At 43.0% G+C, this 16,874-nt stretch overlaps 1 protein-coding gene and 2 long non-coding RNA genes across 8 annotated transcripts in view; 2 read left to right on the top strand and 1 right to left on the bottom strand.

Moving 5' to 3' along the window:
• Positions 1-13,448, top strand: part of LOC115157536 (uncharacterized) — a 42,804-nt gene extending 29,356 nt beyond the window's left edge. Inside the window, exon 2 of the long non-coding RNA XR_003868475.1 lies at positions 12,314-13,448. This is a non-coding gene — a long non-coding RNA (uncharacterized LOC115157536). The remainder of the gene's footprint in view (positions 1-12,313) is intronic.
• Positions 1,833-16,874, bottom strand: part of LOC115157533 (caytaxin) — a 32,004-nt gene continuing 16,962 nt past the window's right edge. For 2 of the 6 annotated variants that reach the window (XM_029705877.1, XM_029705882.1), the window contains 6 exons: positions 13,847-13,978; positions 12,606-12,692; positions 12,028-12,126; positions 11,425-11,460; positions 10,060-10,101; positions 1,833-3,200 (listed from right to left, as the gene is read on the bottom strand). In XM_029705877.1, coding sequence (XP_029561737.1) covers positions 3,155-3,200; positions 10,060-10,101; positions 11,425-11,460; positions 12,028-12,126; positions 12,606-12,692; positions 13,847-13,978 — 442 coding nt within the window. In that variant the 3' untranslated portion in view covers positions 1,833-3,154. Of the gene's footprint in view, positions 3,260-10,059; positions 10,109-11,424; positions 11,461-12,027; positions 12,127-12,605; positions 12,693-13,846; positions 13,979-16,874 lie in introns of those variants that run through there. The other 4 variants (XM_029705878.1, XM_029705879.1, XM_029705881.1 and 1 more) reach the window with 4 other exon arrangements.
• The window catches only part of LOC115157534 (uncharacterized), a 3,268-nt gene continuing 2,555 nt past the window's right edge, over positions 16,162-16,874 (top strand). The window contains exon 1 of the long non-coding RNA XR_003868474.1: positions 16,162-16,207. This is a non-coding gene — a long non-coding RNA (uncharacterized LOC115157534). The remainder of the gene's footprint in view (positions 16,208-16,874) is intronic.

Raw genomic sequence — 16,874 nt, forward strand, 5'->3', positions numbered from 1 at the left:
ACTCCATTCCACTGGTCCCCTGAGGCAGAGGCAGTGTTCTGGGAACTCAAGCACCGCTTCACTTCTGCACCAATCCTTACCCAGCCAGACCCAGAACTCCAGTTCGTCCACGATGTGGACGCTTCCGACACCAGGGTAGGTGCAGTCCTGTCTCAACATTCTCCCTCGGATCAGAAGCTCCATCCTTGTGCCTTCTTGTCCCGAAAGAAGACATTTTGACATAGGTAACCGGGAACTCCTGGCTGTTAAGTTGGCTCTTGAGGAATGGTGTCCTTGGTTAGAGGGTTCGGTCCTTCCCTTCATTGTGTGGACGGATCACAAAAATCTAGCCTACATCCAGACCGCCAAACGTCTGAACTCTTGGCAGGCCAGGTGGGCATTGTTTTTGGAAGATTCAACTTCACACTCACTAAGAATACCAAGCCTTATGCCCTCTCCCGTCAGTTCACCGCAGACAACACAAGTTCCGAGCAAGAAACCATTTGCCATCCTCCTGCATCATTGCTGCTGTCTCCTGGGAGATTGAGTCCCGTGTTCGTCAGGCTCAGCAGAACCAACCTGATCCTAGAAACGGTCCTTGTAAGGCTCTGTTTGTACCAGATTTAGTTTGTTCTGATGTTCTTCAATGGGCCCATTCTACGCACCTCACCTGTCACCCTGGCATGAACCGAACTGTCGACTTCCTGCGTCAGCGATTTTTGTGGCCCACCATGGAGAAAGACGCTCGGGAATTCATCTCAGCCTGCTCGGTCTGGGCTTGGAACAAAACCTCCCCCAAACCTACAGCTGGTCTGCTTCGTCCTCTTCCCATACCCAGTTACCCCTGGTCACATATAGCTTTGGACTTCGCCACTGGGCTTCCCCCATTGAATGGTAACTCAGTCATCCTCACTTTTATTGACTGATTTTCCAAAGAGGCTCACTTCATTCCCCTCTTCAAGCTTCCTTCCTCCCGGGAGACTGTGGACCTGCTGGTATCCCATGTTTTGCGGCTGCATGACATCCCTAGTGATATTGTTTGTGACAGAGGACCCCAGTTTACATCCCAGGTATAGAGAGCCTTCTGCACAGCTCTGGGTATTAATGTCAGCCTTTCGTCTGGATATCACCCCCAGACCAATGGCCAGACCGAGCGGGCCAACCAGGAGTTGGAAACTGCAATACGCTGTGTGACTTCGGCTGACTCTTCCTCCTGGAGTGCCCAGCTACCCTGGGTGGAATATGCACACAACACCCTAATCAACGCCTCATCAGGTATGTCTCCCTTTGAGTGTGCTCTGGGTTACCAACCTCCCTTGTTCCCTGCCCAAGCGGTCAAAGTAGCGGTGCCCTCAGTCCAGGACCGCGCCGTTGTCGTCACACCTGGAGGAGGGCCCTGGCTGCCCTTCTTCATGCCTCCACCGTGACCTAATCCCAAGCTAACCGTCGCCATGCTTCAGCCCCAGTCTACACTCCAGACCAAAAGGTATGGCTTTCATCTAAGGACTTGCCCCTGAAAGTGGTTTCCAAAAAACCACCTCCCCGATTCATTGGCCCCTTTGAGATTGATCGTGTCATAAACCCCTCTGCTGTTAATCTGAAACTCCCAGACTCTCTCAAAATTCACCCCACCTTCCATGTATCCTTAATTAAACCAGTCTGCTCCTGTCCCCTCCTGCAGCTGCTCCTCCACCCCCTCGGCTCATTGACGACCATCCTGCCTATACCGTCCGGCGGCTTTTGGATGTGCGCCATCGGGGCCGCGGTTGGCAGTATCTGGTGGACTGGGAGGGATACGGGCCTGAGGAGCGCTGCTGGGAGGGTGTTCGATAGCAAGAACTGGAGTATCTTGATTGGATATTTCCAACAAAATTTTATTACAAACATTGAACAGCACATACTAATATATAAGTTCACATAACTTAAACAGTTAATTAGGTTCTTTAAATGCATTGCATCATATGTGTAACAATAGATTAATGTAAAGTAAGATCTCTACGAGGAAATAGAGGAATTGAGACAGATCATCAATAAACCAGGAAACTAAGATCATCAGTAATGTTTTGATCTATCCTGTGTACCAGTCTGTACCATCATTCCATTCCTTGCCACTCCAAACATGGCATGACAAGAAGTGGCGAGGCGTGAAATGATAACAGAAACAGACTGGTACCCAGGCTAGTTTTTTTTTTACCGAGGCTAGTTTTTTTTTATCCCAGATGATGAGGAAGAAAATTTTTACCAGCATGCCATCTGTCTAGTAACCTTCAGAAAACACAACAACACCCAAAGGAGCAATAGAGAAAGCTAAAACATATTTCATTCATTATAGTAGTAACAACCTCTGAATGAATTTGGTCAGTTCAGAAGAGGAACTGCTTATTGCACATTATTTAAAAACATTAGAATTTATACATTGAAGAAAAAAGATAACCAAAACACTTTTATCAAACATTATTGCTTGTTGCACACATATACCTCCATACTTGTATTACAACAATGTTAATACATTACATTATTACAATGTTATTACAACTATGTACAGCTGGCTTGTACCAACCAAAGACTGTTCTTGTCCCTTTGAAGGAAATAAACACATTTAACAGAGTTCATCCAGCCGTCTTGCATCAGGCCAATGCATGTTCATCATGCAGTAGACTAGATCACAGCTGATTTATTCATGCAAGGAGAAATGGTAAGTGGAAGAGAGGCTATCTGCCAGGGTAGATTTATTCCATGGGACAGAGGTCAGGCTATGGGGCAGGGTAGGTTTATTCCATGGGACAGAGGTCAGGCTATGGGGCAGGGTAGGTTTATTCCATGGGACAGAGGTCAGGCTATGGGGCAGGGTAGGTTTATTCCATGGGACAGAGGTCAGGCTATGTGCCAGAGTAGATTTATTCCATGGGACAGAGGTCAGGCTATCTGACAGGGTAGGTTTATTCCATGGGACAGAGGTCAGGCTATGGGGCAGGGTAGGTTTATTCCATGGGACAGAGGTCAGGCTATGGGGCAGGGAAGGTTTATTCCATGGGACAGAGGTCAGGCTATCTGACAGGGTAGGTTTACTCCATGGGACAGACAGACCAGGGTATCTGCTGTGTGGAAAGTAAGACAAGGTAGGATGATGTTGATGTAATGTCAGGAGCCCTCTTCACCCACACGCCAGTCCTCATCATTTCTCCATCAGTCCTTTATCTTCAGCCAAGAAGTCTTTTACCCTGTATTGATAGACATTATCCTCATGAATCCTCAGCAGGGTTGTGGATTCTTGTTTTACCTGGAATGGTTTTAGATAGACACACATTTAAATCATCATCATTATCCCCACAATCATTACCATCATCATCAATATCACCACCATCATCATCATCATCATCACCATCATCATCACCATCATCATCACTACCACCACAACCACCATCACAACCATCACCACCAACATCATCATCACCATCACCATCATCGTCATCATCACCATCATCATCACTACCACCACAACCACCATCACAACCATCACCATCATCACCACCAAACCAACATCATCATCACCAACACTACCACCACCAACAACAACTTCATATAAAGAACAATAGCTGAGCCCAGTAACTGAATTCTCATCATTGATATCATTCCACTGAGGAACCCTTTGAGTTACACCGCCTCAGTTAAATTATTTACATTGTCCTCTACTTCCTGTACAGAACAGATAGTGTCCCTTCCTCTATTCCAGCCCAGATCCCTGGTGTACTGAATGTCCCTGCCTAAATGGCAGCTTCCATTAACCTTACTCTTACAGTACAGTGTAACATCAAAGAACACCGCCGCTTGCGGGCAGAGCTTTGGTCTCTAGTGTAACAGGGGCTGTCTTGGAAGTTAACCACCTTCATGGGCAGGGGCATCATGAAGGCCAGCATAGAAGGCCAGCATCCCGGAGTCGACTCTTCACTGTTGACGTTGAGACTGGTGTTTTGCAGGTACTATTTAATGAAGCTGCCAGTTGAGGACTTGTGAGGCGTCTGTTTCTCAAACTAGACAGTCTAATGTACTTGTCCTCTTGCTCAGTTGTGCACCGGGGCCTCCCACTACTCTTTTGATTCTGATTAGAGACAGTTTGCGCTGTTCTGTGAAGGGAGTAGTACACTGTGTTGAATAAGATCTTCAGTTTCTTGGCAATTTCTCGCATGTAATAGCCTTCATTCTTCAGAACAAGTATAGACTGACGAGTTTCAGAAGAAAGGTATTTGTTTCTGGCCATTTTGAGCCTGTAATCGAACCCACAAATGCTGATGCTCCAGATACTCAACTAGTCTAAAGAAGGCCAGCTGTATTGCTTCTCTAATCAGCACAACAGTTTTCAGCTGTGCTAACATAATTGCAAAAGGGTTTTCTAATGATCAATTAGCCTTTTAAAATTATAAACTTGTATTAGCTAACACAACGTGCCATTGGAACACAGGAGTGATGGTTGCTGATAATGGGCCTCTGTACACCTATGTAGATATTCCATTAAAAAACCTGCCGTTTCCAGCTACAATAGTCATTTACAACATTAACAATGTCTGCACTGTATTTCTGATCAATTTGATGTTATTTTAATGGACAAAAATGTGCTTTTCTTTTAAAAACAAGGACATTTCTTTAGTGACCCCAAACTTTTGAACGGTAGTGTATATATTTTTTTTCTGCCTAGATTATCTAAGCATACCTCTTTACCTGTTCAATTGTTATTTTAATTAATGATACACATTTTTATGCCTTAGTAGTTTAGTACAACTGTCACACTGGTTATAGTATCATAACCAAAGAATTAAAGCATTTTTAGTCTTTTGCCAGCAGATATTTAGACAAGCTACTCTAACTTGACTTGTAGGCTGAAATGGTTTGGTAGCTAGTTATGAGGTTGGGAGATTGGGAACCTGTCTAGCTGGCTAGCTAAAGCCAATTTCATAAAATTGCTAGGTGGCTAGTATTACAGAGAAACAACTAAACATGTTTGTTTTATTTATTAATCAAGAAGGAATCAAAAGGCTACATAGCTTGATCAAATTACAAACATACTTCCTGCGACTCCTGCCCTTCACCGGCAGCTAAAATCAAATGAAATGCTGAGTGTGTCACTTAACACTCTCTCTCTCCTCCACTCACGCTACTGTCTGCACACTACTAGAGCAGGAGTGTCCAACCTTTTCTAGCATGTGAGCTACTTGTATATTATGAAACACGTCGTGAGCTACTCACCCCAAAAATCCTAGCTTTCCTAGCCAAAGTTATATTTTTCCTGGTTTTCAATATTTTTACTCTCAAAATTGCTATTATTTATAGAGAAACAGCGCAATAAGATGTAAGAAGTCCATGTCAATGCTTAAAAATAATAATTCCGATAAAAACATTTTTTAACTGCGCATTTTGCAAGAGAAGAATGTGCTGGTCTAGTGACGTTTTTGCTGCTGCATACTATGTCATGACAGATTTTACAAAACAAAAGCCCAGCAGATTGATACAAATAATCATGATATGATTCTGCTAATAAGCCTACTTTACAGTTAACATTTAACTGAGAAGGTTTTGGGGAAAGTCTTTCTCAACAGAAAATGTAGAAGATTTAGAGTTATCATAACTGTCTACATGAAGTGAATGATAGACAAATGTGCACAGCTGTCACAGTTGTCGTCGGGGAATGAGGACCAAAATGCAGCAGGTACGTGTATGCTCATTTTGAGATTTATTAACTTTCCAAAATGAATACAAAATAACAAACCACGAGAATGAATGAATGAACGAACAACCAACAAACAAACAAACAAACAGTCTGGCAAAGCCTAGGGCTGAACACAGAACAATCACCCACCAAAACCAAACACAAACACACCCTCATATATGGGACTCTCAATCAAAGGCAGATAGACAACACCTGCCTTCAACTGAGAGTCCCAACCCCAATTAACCAGACATAGAAACAGACATACTAGACTAGACATAGAATACCAGAACACCAAACCGTACCCAAAAACCCCGGAATACTTAAACCAAATGCCCTTTAACAAAAACACACCACCCCGAACCACATAAAACAAATACCCTCTGTCACGTCCTGACCAAACTACAATACTAATTAACCCTATACTGGCCAGGACGTGACAACAGCACACTGACATACAGGGGCAATATTGCTGCAAATTAATTGGCTGATATTGTGTGGCTAACCAGGGGTGGGATAATGTCAATGTGGATTTGATTGGATAGTAGCCAGGAGCTAGAGGTGTATGATACTTGTGAGATGTGGCAGGTCCAGTCAGTGTCCCCCCTCCTCAAAATACCGGTTTCAGAAAGTCTTATAAATAATTAGGATAAAACATGGGCTTGAAAATTAAATTTAGTAATTCATTTAACATATGAAAAATGGAAAAAATTATAATATATATATATATATATATATATATATAGTATATATTTTAACAGAAAAAAATATATAATACAGCCCACTGTCTAAAGTACAACTCAATACCCCACAGTGGTCATACAGTACAGTCCACAGTCTACTATATAAATACAACTCAATACCCCACAGTGGCCATACAGTACAGCCCACAGTCTACTATATAAATACAACTCAATACCCCACAGTGGCCATACAGTACAGCCCACAGTCTACTATATAAATACAACTCAATACCCCACAGTGGCCATACAGTACAGCCCACAGTCTACTATATAAATACAACTCAATACCCCACAGTGGCCATACAGTACAGCCCACAGTCTACTATATAAATACAACTCAATACCCCACAGTGGCCATACAGTACAGCCCACAGTCTACTATATAAATACAACTCAATACCCCACAGTGGCCATACAGTACAGCCCACAGTCTACTATATAAATACAACTCAATACCCCACAGTGGCCATACAGTACAGCCCACAGTCGACTATATAAATACAACTCAATACCCCACAGTGGCCATACAGTACAGCCCACAGTCTACTATATAAATACAACTCAATACCCCACAGTGGCCATACAGTACAGTCCACAGTCTACTATATAAATACAACTCAATACCCCACAGGGGCCATACAGTACAGCCCACAGTCTACTATATAAATACAACTCAATACCCCACAGTGGCCATACAGTACAGCCCACAGTCTACTATATAAATACAACTCAATACCCCACAGTGGCCATACAGTACAGCCCACAGTTTACTATATAAATACAACTCAATACCCCACAGTGGCCATACAGTACAGCCCACAGTCTACTATATAAATACAACTCAATACCCCACAGTGGCCATACAGTACAGTCCACAGTCTACTATATAAATACAACTCAATACCCCACAGTGGCTTTACAGTACAGCCCACAGTCTACTATATAAATACAACTCAATACCCCACAGTGGCCATACAGTACAGCCCACAGTCTACTATATAAATACAACTCAATACCCCACAGTGGCCATACAGTACAGTCCACAGTCTACTATATAAATACAACTCAATACCCCACAGTGGCCATACAGTACAGCCCACAGTCTACTATATAAATACAACTCAATACCCTACAGGGGCCATACAGTACAGCCCACAGTCTACTATATAAATACAACTCAACGTGCTGCAGTGGCTGATTCCTCATTAATATCATTCCACTGAGGTAAGCTAGTCCTTGTGTTATATTTCAGTTTATTTATTGATCCTCTCCCCCCTGTACACAAGAGACAGTGTCCCTCCCTCTCTCCCTTCCCTCCCCGACACTAGGGTGGGGAGACACTAGGGAGGTGAGACACTAGGGTGGTAAAACACTAGGGTGGTGAGACACTAGTGTGGTGGAGGGCTGGGACACTGGGGTAGTGGACACTGGGGGTGGTGAGACACTAGGGTGGTGAGGGGCTGGGACACTGGGGTAGTGGACACTAGGGTGGTGAGAAACTAGGGAGGTGAGACACTAGGGTGGTGAAACACTAGGGTATTGAGACACTAGGGTGAGGAAACACTAGGGTGGTGAGGGGCTGGGACACTGGGGTAGTGGACACTGGGGGTGGTGAGACACTAGGGTGGTGAGAAACTGGGACACTGGGGTAGTGAAACACTAGGGTATTGAGACACTAGGGTGGTGGAGGGCTGGAACACTAGGGTGGTGAGACACTAGGACACTAGGGTGGTGAGATACTAGGGTGGTGAAACACTAGGGTATTGAGACACTAGGGTGGTGGAGGGCTGGAACACTAGGGTGGTGAGACACTAGGGTGGTGAGACACTAGGGTGGTGAGACACTAGGGTATGAGAGACTAGGGTGGTGAGACACTAGGGTGGTGGAGGGCTGGGACACTAGAGTGGTTACACTAGGGTGTTGAGACACTAGGGTGAGGAAACACTAGGGTGGTAGAGGGCTGAGATACTAGGGTGAGGAAACAGAAGGGTTGTTAAGGGCTGTGACGCTAGGGTGATGAGACACTAGGGTGATGAGACACTAGGGTGATGAGACTCTAGGGTGATGAGACACTAGGGTGATGAGACACTAGGGTGATGAGACACTAGGGTGATGAGACACTAGGGTGTTGAGACACTAGGGTGATGAGACTCTAGGGTGATGAGACACTAGGGTGATGAGACACTAGGGTGATGAGACACTAGGGTGGTGAGACACTAGGGTGGTGAGACACTAGGGTGATGAGACTCTAGGGTGATGAGACACTAGGGTGATGAGACACTAGGGTGATGAGACACTAGGGTGGTGAGACTCTAGGGTGATGAGACACTAGGGTGATGAGACTAGGGTGATGAGACACTAGGGTGGTGAGACTCTAGGGGGATGAGACACTAGGGTGGTGAGACACTAGGGTGATGAGACTCTAGGGTGATGAGACACTAGGGTGATGAGACACTAGGGTGATGAGACACTAGGGTGATGAGACTAGGGTGATGAGACTCTAGGGGGATGAGACACTAGGGTGATGAGACACTAGGGTGATGAGACTAGGGTGATGAGACTCTAGGGTGATGAGACACTAGGGTGATGAGACTAGGGTGATGAGACTCTAGGGGGAGGGTACTTTCCTAGTCTCAACCGTGCTGTTTTTCAACCAACTGCATCTCTGTTCTAGTTATGTCCTAGTAATGTTTCCTAGTATAAATAGCCCTGAACTTTGGCAGGGATAGAGAGATACAATGTGCTAAGGAGAGGAGCAGATGAGCTTTATGTAACAGACTTTAAATTAATGTGAAGAGGGAGAAGGGGGGGACGTACCCAGGTACGTACATTTAAATGGAGAGTCCTAATGTCCTAATGTGAAGCATGGACAGGCTGACACAGTTAAAAACCTAAGAAGAGGTTGTCCTGTAGATACATGTCCTCATGATGTCCTCTTAATAGACGTGGATCATAAAGTTCAGTGAAACTGACTGACCTGAAAACCTTGTGATCAGTTAAAACAGAGTGCAGTTGTTAGAACTGATAGGGAGAGATGTTACCTAATGTCAAAGGTTGTGACCTGTGTCCTCTAACATTGACCTCGGCCTGTAAACACGTGTCAGCGGAAGCGTCATACCTACAGCTCCTGCTGTGTTGTAGCCTGTTGTTGCCACAATTCAATTCAATTACGGGAAAAACAGAGCTCCTAATAGAAGTGTGTCACAAAACATACAATACCTCACAATGACGGGGTGCAAAGAACTGAACTAAATAGTGTGTGACGGTGACGCAAAGCAGTGGGTCGCATAGCTCTGGTCCAGGGTTTTATGTGCGTCTTTCCGATGCTGAGCCTCATTGTCGCATGTAATGCCCTGGATCAGAGCTATGGGTCGCATTTATGCAGAAATTACTCATTCTGTTTAACCTCAGCAAAGCCTCTTCCTAGCCGACAAAGCTGGTCAAAATGATCTCACTACGATCAGTTTACAACCTGAACTGATTGTTATCTGATTGAGATGGCGTCAGTTCAACCAATTTTGCCCGCTAGGTTGACTGTGGAAAAGTCTCAGGCAATGTAAAGAAGGAATGAATTGATTTGTGAACCTCTTTGTACTGTACAGAAGCTTTATTTTCTGCACAGGGAAATAGGCTCACCTTTCCGTGGGGGGTGCAGACTTGGTATGCTTCATCTCCTGCCTATGGACTCCATAAGAGATATTTATTATGGGCCGGACATTATAAAGGGTAGGACATATGTACACTACAAAAGTATGTGGACACCCCTTCAAATGAGTGGATTCGGCTATTTCAGCTGCTGACAGGTGTATAAAATTGAGCACACAGCCAAGCAATCTCCATAGACAAACATTGGCAGCAGAAAGGCCCATACTGAAGAGCTCAGTGACTTTCAACGTAGCTTCCCCGGTCAACTGTAAGTGCTGTGATTGTGAAGTGGAAACGTCTAAGAGCAACAACGTCTCAGCAGCGAAGTGGCAGGCAACACAAAGGACCAACGAGCGCTGAAGCGCGTAGCTCGTAAAAAAGTCTGTCCTCGGTTGCAACACTCACTACCGAGTTCCAAACTGCCTCTGGAAGCAACGTCAGCACAAGAACTGATCGTCGGGAGCTTCATGAAATGGGTTTCCATGGCTGAGTAGCCGCACACAAACCTAAGATCACCATGCGCAATGCCAAGCGTCAGCTGGAGTGGTGTAAAGCTCGCCGCCATTGGACTCTGGAGCAGTGGAAACGCTTTCTCTGGTGTGCTGAATCACGCTTCACCATCTGGCATTATGACGGACAAATCTGGTTTGGCGGATGCCAGCAGAACGCCACCTGCCCCAATACATAGTACCAACTGTAAAGTTTGGTGGAGGAGGTAAAACGGTCTGGGGCTGTTTTTCATGGTTCGGCCTAGGCCCCTTGGTTCCAGTGAAGGGAAATCTTAACACTACAGCAAACAATGACATTCTATACAATTCTGTGTTTCCAACTTTGTGGCAACAGTTTGGGGAAGGCCCTTTCCTGTTTCAGCATGACAATACCCCCGTGTACAAAGCGAGGTCCACACAGAAATGGTTTGTCGAGATCGATGTGGAAGAACTTGACTGGCCTTCACAGAGCCCTGACCCCAACTCTATTGAACACCTTTGGGATGAATTGGAACGCCGACTGCGTGCCAGGCCTAATCACCCAACATCACTGCCCGACCTCACTAACGCTCTTGTGGCTGAATGAAAGCAAGTCAAATCAAATCAAATTTATTTATATAGCCCTTCGTACATCAGCTGAAATCTCAAAGTGCTGTACAGAAACCCAGCCTAAAAGTCCCCACAGCAATGTTCCAACATCTAGTAGAAAGCTTTCTCAGAAGAGTGGAGGCTGTTATAGCAGCAAAGGGAGGACCAACTCCATATTAATGCCCATGATTTTAGAATGAGATGTTCGACGAGCAGGTGTCCAAATACTTTTGATCATGTAGTGTATTAACGCTTATGACATAAAACATGTCACTCTTACCTTTCTTTTTGTGCTGTCATCTTCTGGTCATCATATCTGGAAATAAATACAACTAGTGTGAGTGTAATGTTTATTTTTTATTTTACTTCAGAAACAACTTGTTTAGTTTAATTTTCTATTCCTGGCAGCTAACCATCTTTGCAACCTGATTATGAGAGGGATCACTCTGATTTAGACCTTTATATTCAAAGCTCTCTTACGTTGCTTTTCCTCAGGCAGCCCAATTCTGATCTTCTGCCCAATTACAGGCAAAAGAGCTGATCTGATTAGTGGAAAAAGATCAGAATAAGACTGCCTGTGTAAACACAGCCATATAGACCTACATACATGTACTCATTCTGTACATATACATAACAGGAGGCTGCTGATGGGAGGATCGCTCATAATAACATCTGCAACAGAGCAAATGGAATTGATGTATTTGATACCATTCCACTGATTCCGCTCCAGCCATTACCACGAGCCCGTCCTCCCAAATTATAGTGCCACCAACCTCCTGTGATATACATAGCACACACTCCATAGCTAAGCTGTGTCTCCAGTAAGGTGAGCAGGCTGAACAAGGTGCCTCATTGGTGACCCCTGGTGGCGGTGGGGACTTACTGCAGGACACATTCTGGGATCTGTATGTGGTCCATAGGAATCAGCTGGCTCAACTCATCCAATGTGTGAACATAACGGATCTTATCCAGGAACTTCACACTGTAGCAGAGAGAGACAGATGGATGGAGAGAATCTGAATATAGTATAGCCTGAATCACATTCATCTCGGAAGCCTAGAACTAAAATATTGCATAATTGTGTCAGATGCGATACCAGTTATGTTACAGGGAGTCTGTCATGAAAGATTAGAACAACTTTAACATTGTTTTCTCTAATGGTTCTTTAGGTTCATATCTCAGAAAGGATCTGAGTCCTGAGGCTGCTCCTCCTTCTGAGTCCTGAGGCTGCTCCTCCCTCTTAGGCCCGAAGTTGCTCCTCCGACTTAGGTTCGAGGCTGCTCCTCCCACTTAGGTCCGAGGCTGCTCCTGCCACTTAGGCTGAGGCTGCTCCTCCCTCTGTCCCGAAGCTGCTCCTCCCTGCTCTCGAGGCTGCTCCTCTCTCTGAGTCCTGAGGCTGCTCCTCCCAGCTCCCATGCCCTCCCCAGGTGCAGTGATGATGATGACGATGAGGGGTCTTACCTGATGAAGGGTCTGGAGATGGCCAGGACTGTACGGATGAACCAGGATGGGTGAGCAATGACCAGCCACTTCAGATTCTTCTTCAACCTGCAAAGGACATTAAAATACCATTTACATTAACTGTATGTTCATACAGCATAGGTTACACATGTATAAGCACATTATAATCACGACATTACACATCTATAAGCACAATATAAACAAGACATTACACATCTATAAACACATCATAAACATGACATTACACATCTATAAGCACAATATAAACAAGACATTACACATCTATAAACACATCATAAACATGACATTACACATCTATAAGCACATTATAAACATGACATTACACATCTATAAACACATCATAAACATGACATTACACATCTATAAGCACATTATAAACATGACATTACACATCTATAAACACATTATAATCACGACATTACACATCTATAAGCACAATATAAACATGACATTACACATCTATAAACACATCATAAACATGACATTACACATCTATAAGCACATTATACATCTATAAACACATCATAAACATGACGTTACACATCTATAAACACATTCTAATCACGACATTACACATCTATAAGCACAATATAAACAAGACATTACACATCTATAAACACATCATAAACATGACATTACACATCTATAAGCACATTATAAACATGACATTACACATCTATAAACACATCATAAACATGACGTTACACATGTATAAGCACATTATAATCACGACATTACACATCTATAAGCACAATATAAACATGACATTACACATCTATAAACACATCATAAACATGACATTACACATCTATAAGCACATTATACATCTATAAACACATCATAAACATGACGTTACACATCTATAAGCACATTATAATCATGACATAACACATCGATTATAATCATGACATAACACATCTATAAACACATCATAAACATGACATTACACATCTATAAACACATCATAAACATGCCATTACACATCTATAAACACATTATAATGATGACATAACACATCTATAAACACATTATAATCATGACATAACACATCTATAAACACATTATAATCATGACATAACACATCTATAAGCACATTATAATCATGCCATTACACATCTATAAAAACATTATAGTCATGACATTACACATCTATAAACACACCATGAATTAAATTAACCTAACACAACATTTAAAGGTGCATTCCGTAAATTATAGTTGACCTCCTGTTGATGGTGTGGTAGCATCTCTTTAGCCAGCTGATACCAGGCATCCTCCTGCGAGGCGTAGCTCCGTTCAGATAGATAATCATGTAGTCCTCAGCCACTAACAACTCCAGGCTACTGATCACATAGCTGATGAGAAAACAAACACACAACTCATATTAAATACACATTCCTGAGGGAAAACATACACAACTCATATTAAACCTCTTATGGATCCCTTCGTGCGCCAATCCCGTTAGCGGGATCGATTTGACAACACCCAGTGAAATTGCAGCGCCCCCAAATTCTAAAAAAGAAATACTCATAATAAGAATTCATAAAACATACTAGTTTTATACAAGATGAACTTCTTGTTAATCCAGCCACAGTGTCAGATTTCAAAAAGGCTTTACGATGAAAGCAGACCATGCGATTATCTGAGGACAGCGCCCAGCATACCAACACATGAAAATCAGATTTCAACCAGGCAGGTGCTACACAAAAGTCAGAAATAACAATATAATTCATGCCTTACCTTTGAAGATATTCTTCTGTTGGCACTCCAATAAACATCACAAATGGTCCTTTTGTTCGATAAATTGCCTCTATATATCCCCAAAATGTCCATTTATTTGGCGCGTTTGATTCAGAAAATACACCGGTTCCAACTTGCCCAACATGACTACAAAGTATCTAATAAGTTACCTGTAAACTTTGTCCAAACATTTCAAACAACTTTCCTAATCCAACTTTAGGTATTTTAAAACGTAAATAATCGATCAAATTTAAGACGGAATATACTGTGTTCAATAGTGGATAAAATGAAAGTGGAGCGAGTTCCAGGTCGTGCGCACCAAACAAAGAAGTACCCTTGGCTTGACACACAGAAAGGGAAGGGCTACTTCTTCATTTCTCAAAGGAAAAACATGAACCAATTTCTAAAGACTGTTGACATCTAGTGGAAGCCATAGGAACTGCAAGCATATTTCTATTAAAAAGGGATTGCCATAGAAAACGAATGGAAAACAGATTGAGCTCAACATATTTTCCCCCTGGATGGATTGTGCTCGGGGATTCGCCTGCCAAATCAGATCTGTTATACTCACAGACATTATTCAAACAGTTTTAGAAACTTCAGAGTGTTTTCTATCCAAATCTACTAATCTACTAATAATATGCATATCCTAGCTTCTGGGCCTGAGTAGCAGGCAGTTTACTTTGGGCACGCTTTTCATCCGGACGTGAAAATACTGCCCCCTAGCCCAAAGAGGTTATTAAACACACATTCCTGGGGGAAAACATACACACAACTCATATTACAGTTTTTCTCAATTGCTAAAACACTAAAACCCATTGGCTGAACTCATTCAGCTAATTATGCAGTCTGTTGTCAATACCTTAAACCATTTCACATGGTAAAACACAATTTGCAGATCTCACTTAGACTTTTCAGCAAAACTCTAAACACATTTTCATTCTCAAAACACATTCTGCACTCTAATGCACATGTCATCCATACTGGTAAACACAAGTGGCAACAATCAAATACAAATAGAGAACACATGTCATTGATTGAACACAACCACTCAGAATTGATTTAACCTGTTTCAAATGATGCGACACAACCAATATAAGCCAGTTCAGAGAGCAAACAGGTTGTTGAAGGTGGGAAGGAGAAAGTCTGAGATAGAAGAAATAATGTGAGAGGACGAGTGCGTATGCGAGGTGGGCGACGAGGAGGAAGAGGAGGAGGAGGGCAAGAAAGAGGAAGAGGTGGACGAAGAGGAAGAGGAAGGCAAAGAGTGGAAATATCTGATGAAATTCGAGCAACAGTTATAGACCATGTTCTTGTCCATGGACTGACAATGAGGGAAGCAGGACTTAGAGTGCAACTCAATTTGAGCCGATTTTCTGTGTCCACCATAGTAAGGACATTCAGAGAAGAGAACAGGTACAGTATACTACTGTATTTTTGTAATTGCAAATTTACTGTACTACACTATATGCAGCTGTTTCAATAGACATTTGTAAAGTTAATCACTGTATGTATTGTACTGCATGAATATGTTTTGTAACTGCACAACTACTTTTTGTAGAATTGCGAGGCTGCCACATGCAGGTGGAAGGACAGCTATATTCACTCGGGAGCAAGAGGCCGTTATAGTTGGCATGGTCCTTCAAGATAATGCAATACGACTCAGAGAAATCCAGGAACGAGTGATACAAGACAACACACACTTCCAGGGAATCGACAGTGTGAGTATTTCCACAATTGACCGTGTTCTCCATCGTAACAGGATGCGAATGAAACAAGTATACAGAGTACCTTTTGAGCGCAACTCACCAAGGGTGAAAGAACTGCGAGCTCAGTATGTGCAAGTAAGTGTACATTCAGAAACATTTACTGTAATCCAGATTGTCTACAGTACTAACACATACTATGTGAATGACATTACTCTTCAGTACATACAATGTATGTGAATCAGAAGTGCATACAGTAGGCCTAATTGTACTCTACAGTATAGCACTGTCTCTGTACGACTTACAAAATCCTACATACAGTATATTGTATTTCTACACAAACAATATTTGACTTGGAATCCTTGGACAGACCCCATGAGTTCATCTTTGTCGATGAAGCAGGTTTCAATCTAACAAAGAAGAGAAGGAGAGGCCGAAACATGATTGGACAGCGGGCCATTGTTGAAGTCCCTGGTCAACGAGGTGGCAATGTCACAATCTGTGCTGCTATCAGCAACCATGGTGTTCTACATCACCATGTTACACTCGGGCCATATAACACCCAGCACCTTCTAACATGTATTGCCAATCTAAGAGATATTTTATTTGAGCAGCAGGTTCAAGAGCAGCAGGGTCAAGAGCTAAATGAGAATCCCATTCCCACCTATGTGATAGTGTGGGACAATGTCAGTTTCCACCGAGCTGCTCAGGTAAGGGAATGGTTTAACATCAATGGGCAGTTTATGAACTTGTACCTCCCTCCATACTCGCCTTTCCTGAATCTGATTGAGGAGTTTTTCTCCTC

Source organism: Salmo trutta, chromosome 21 (assembly GCF_901001165.1).
Source record: "Salmo trutta chromosome 21, fSalTru1.1, whole genome shotgun sequence".
Lineage (NCBI taxonomy): Eukaryota > Metazoa > Chordata > Actinopteri > Salmoniformes > Salmonidae > Salmo > Salmo trutta.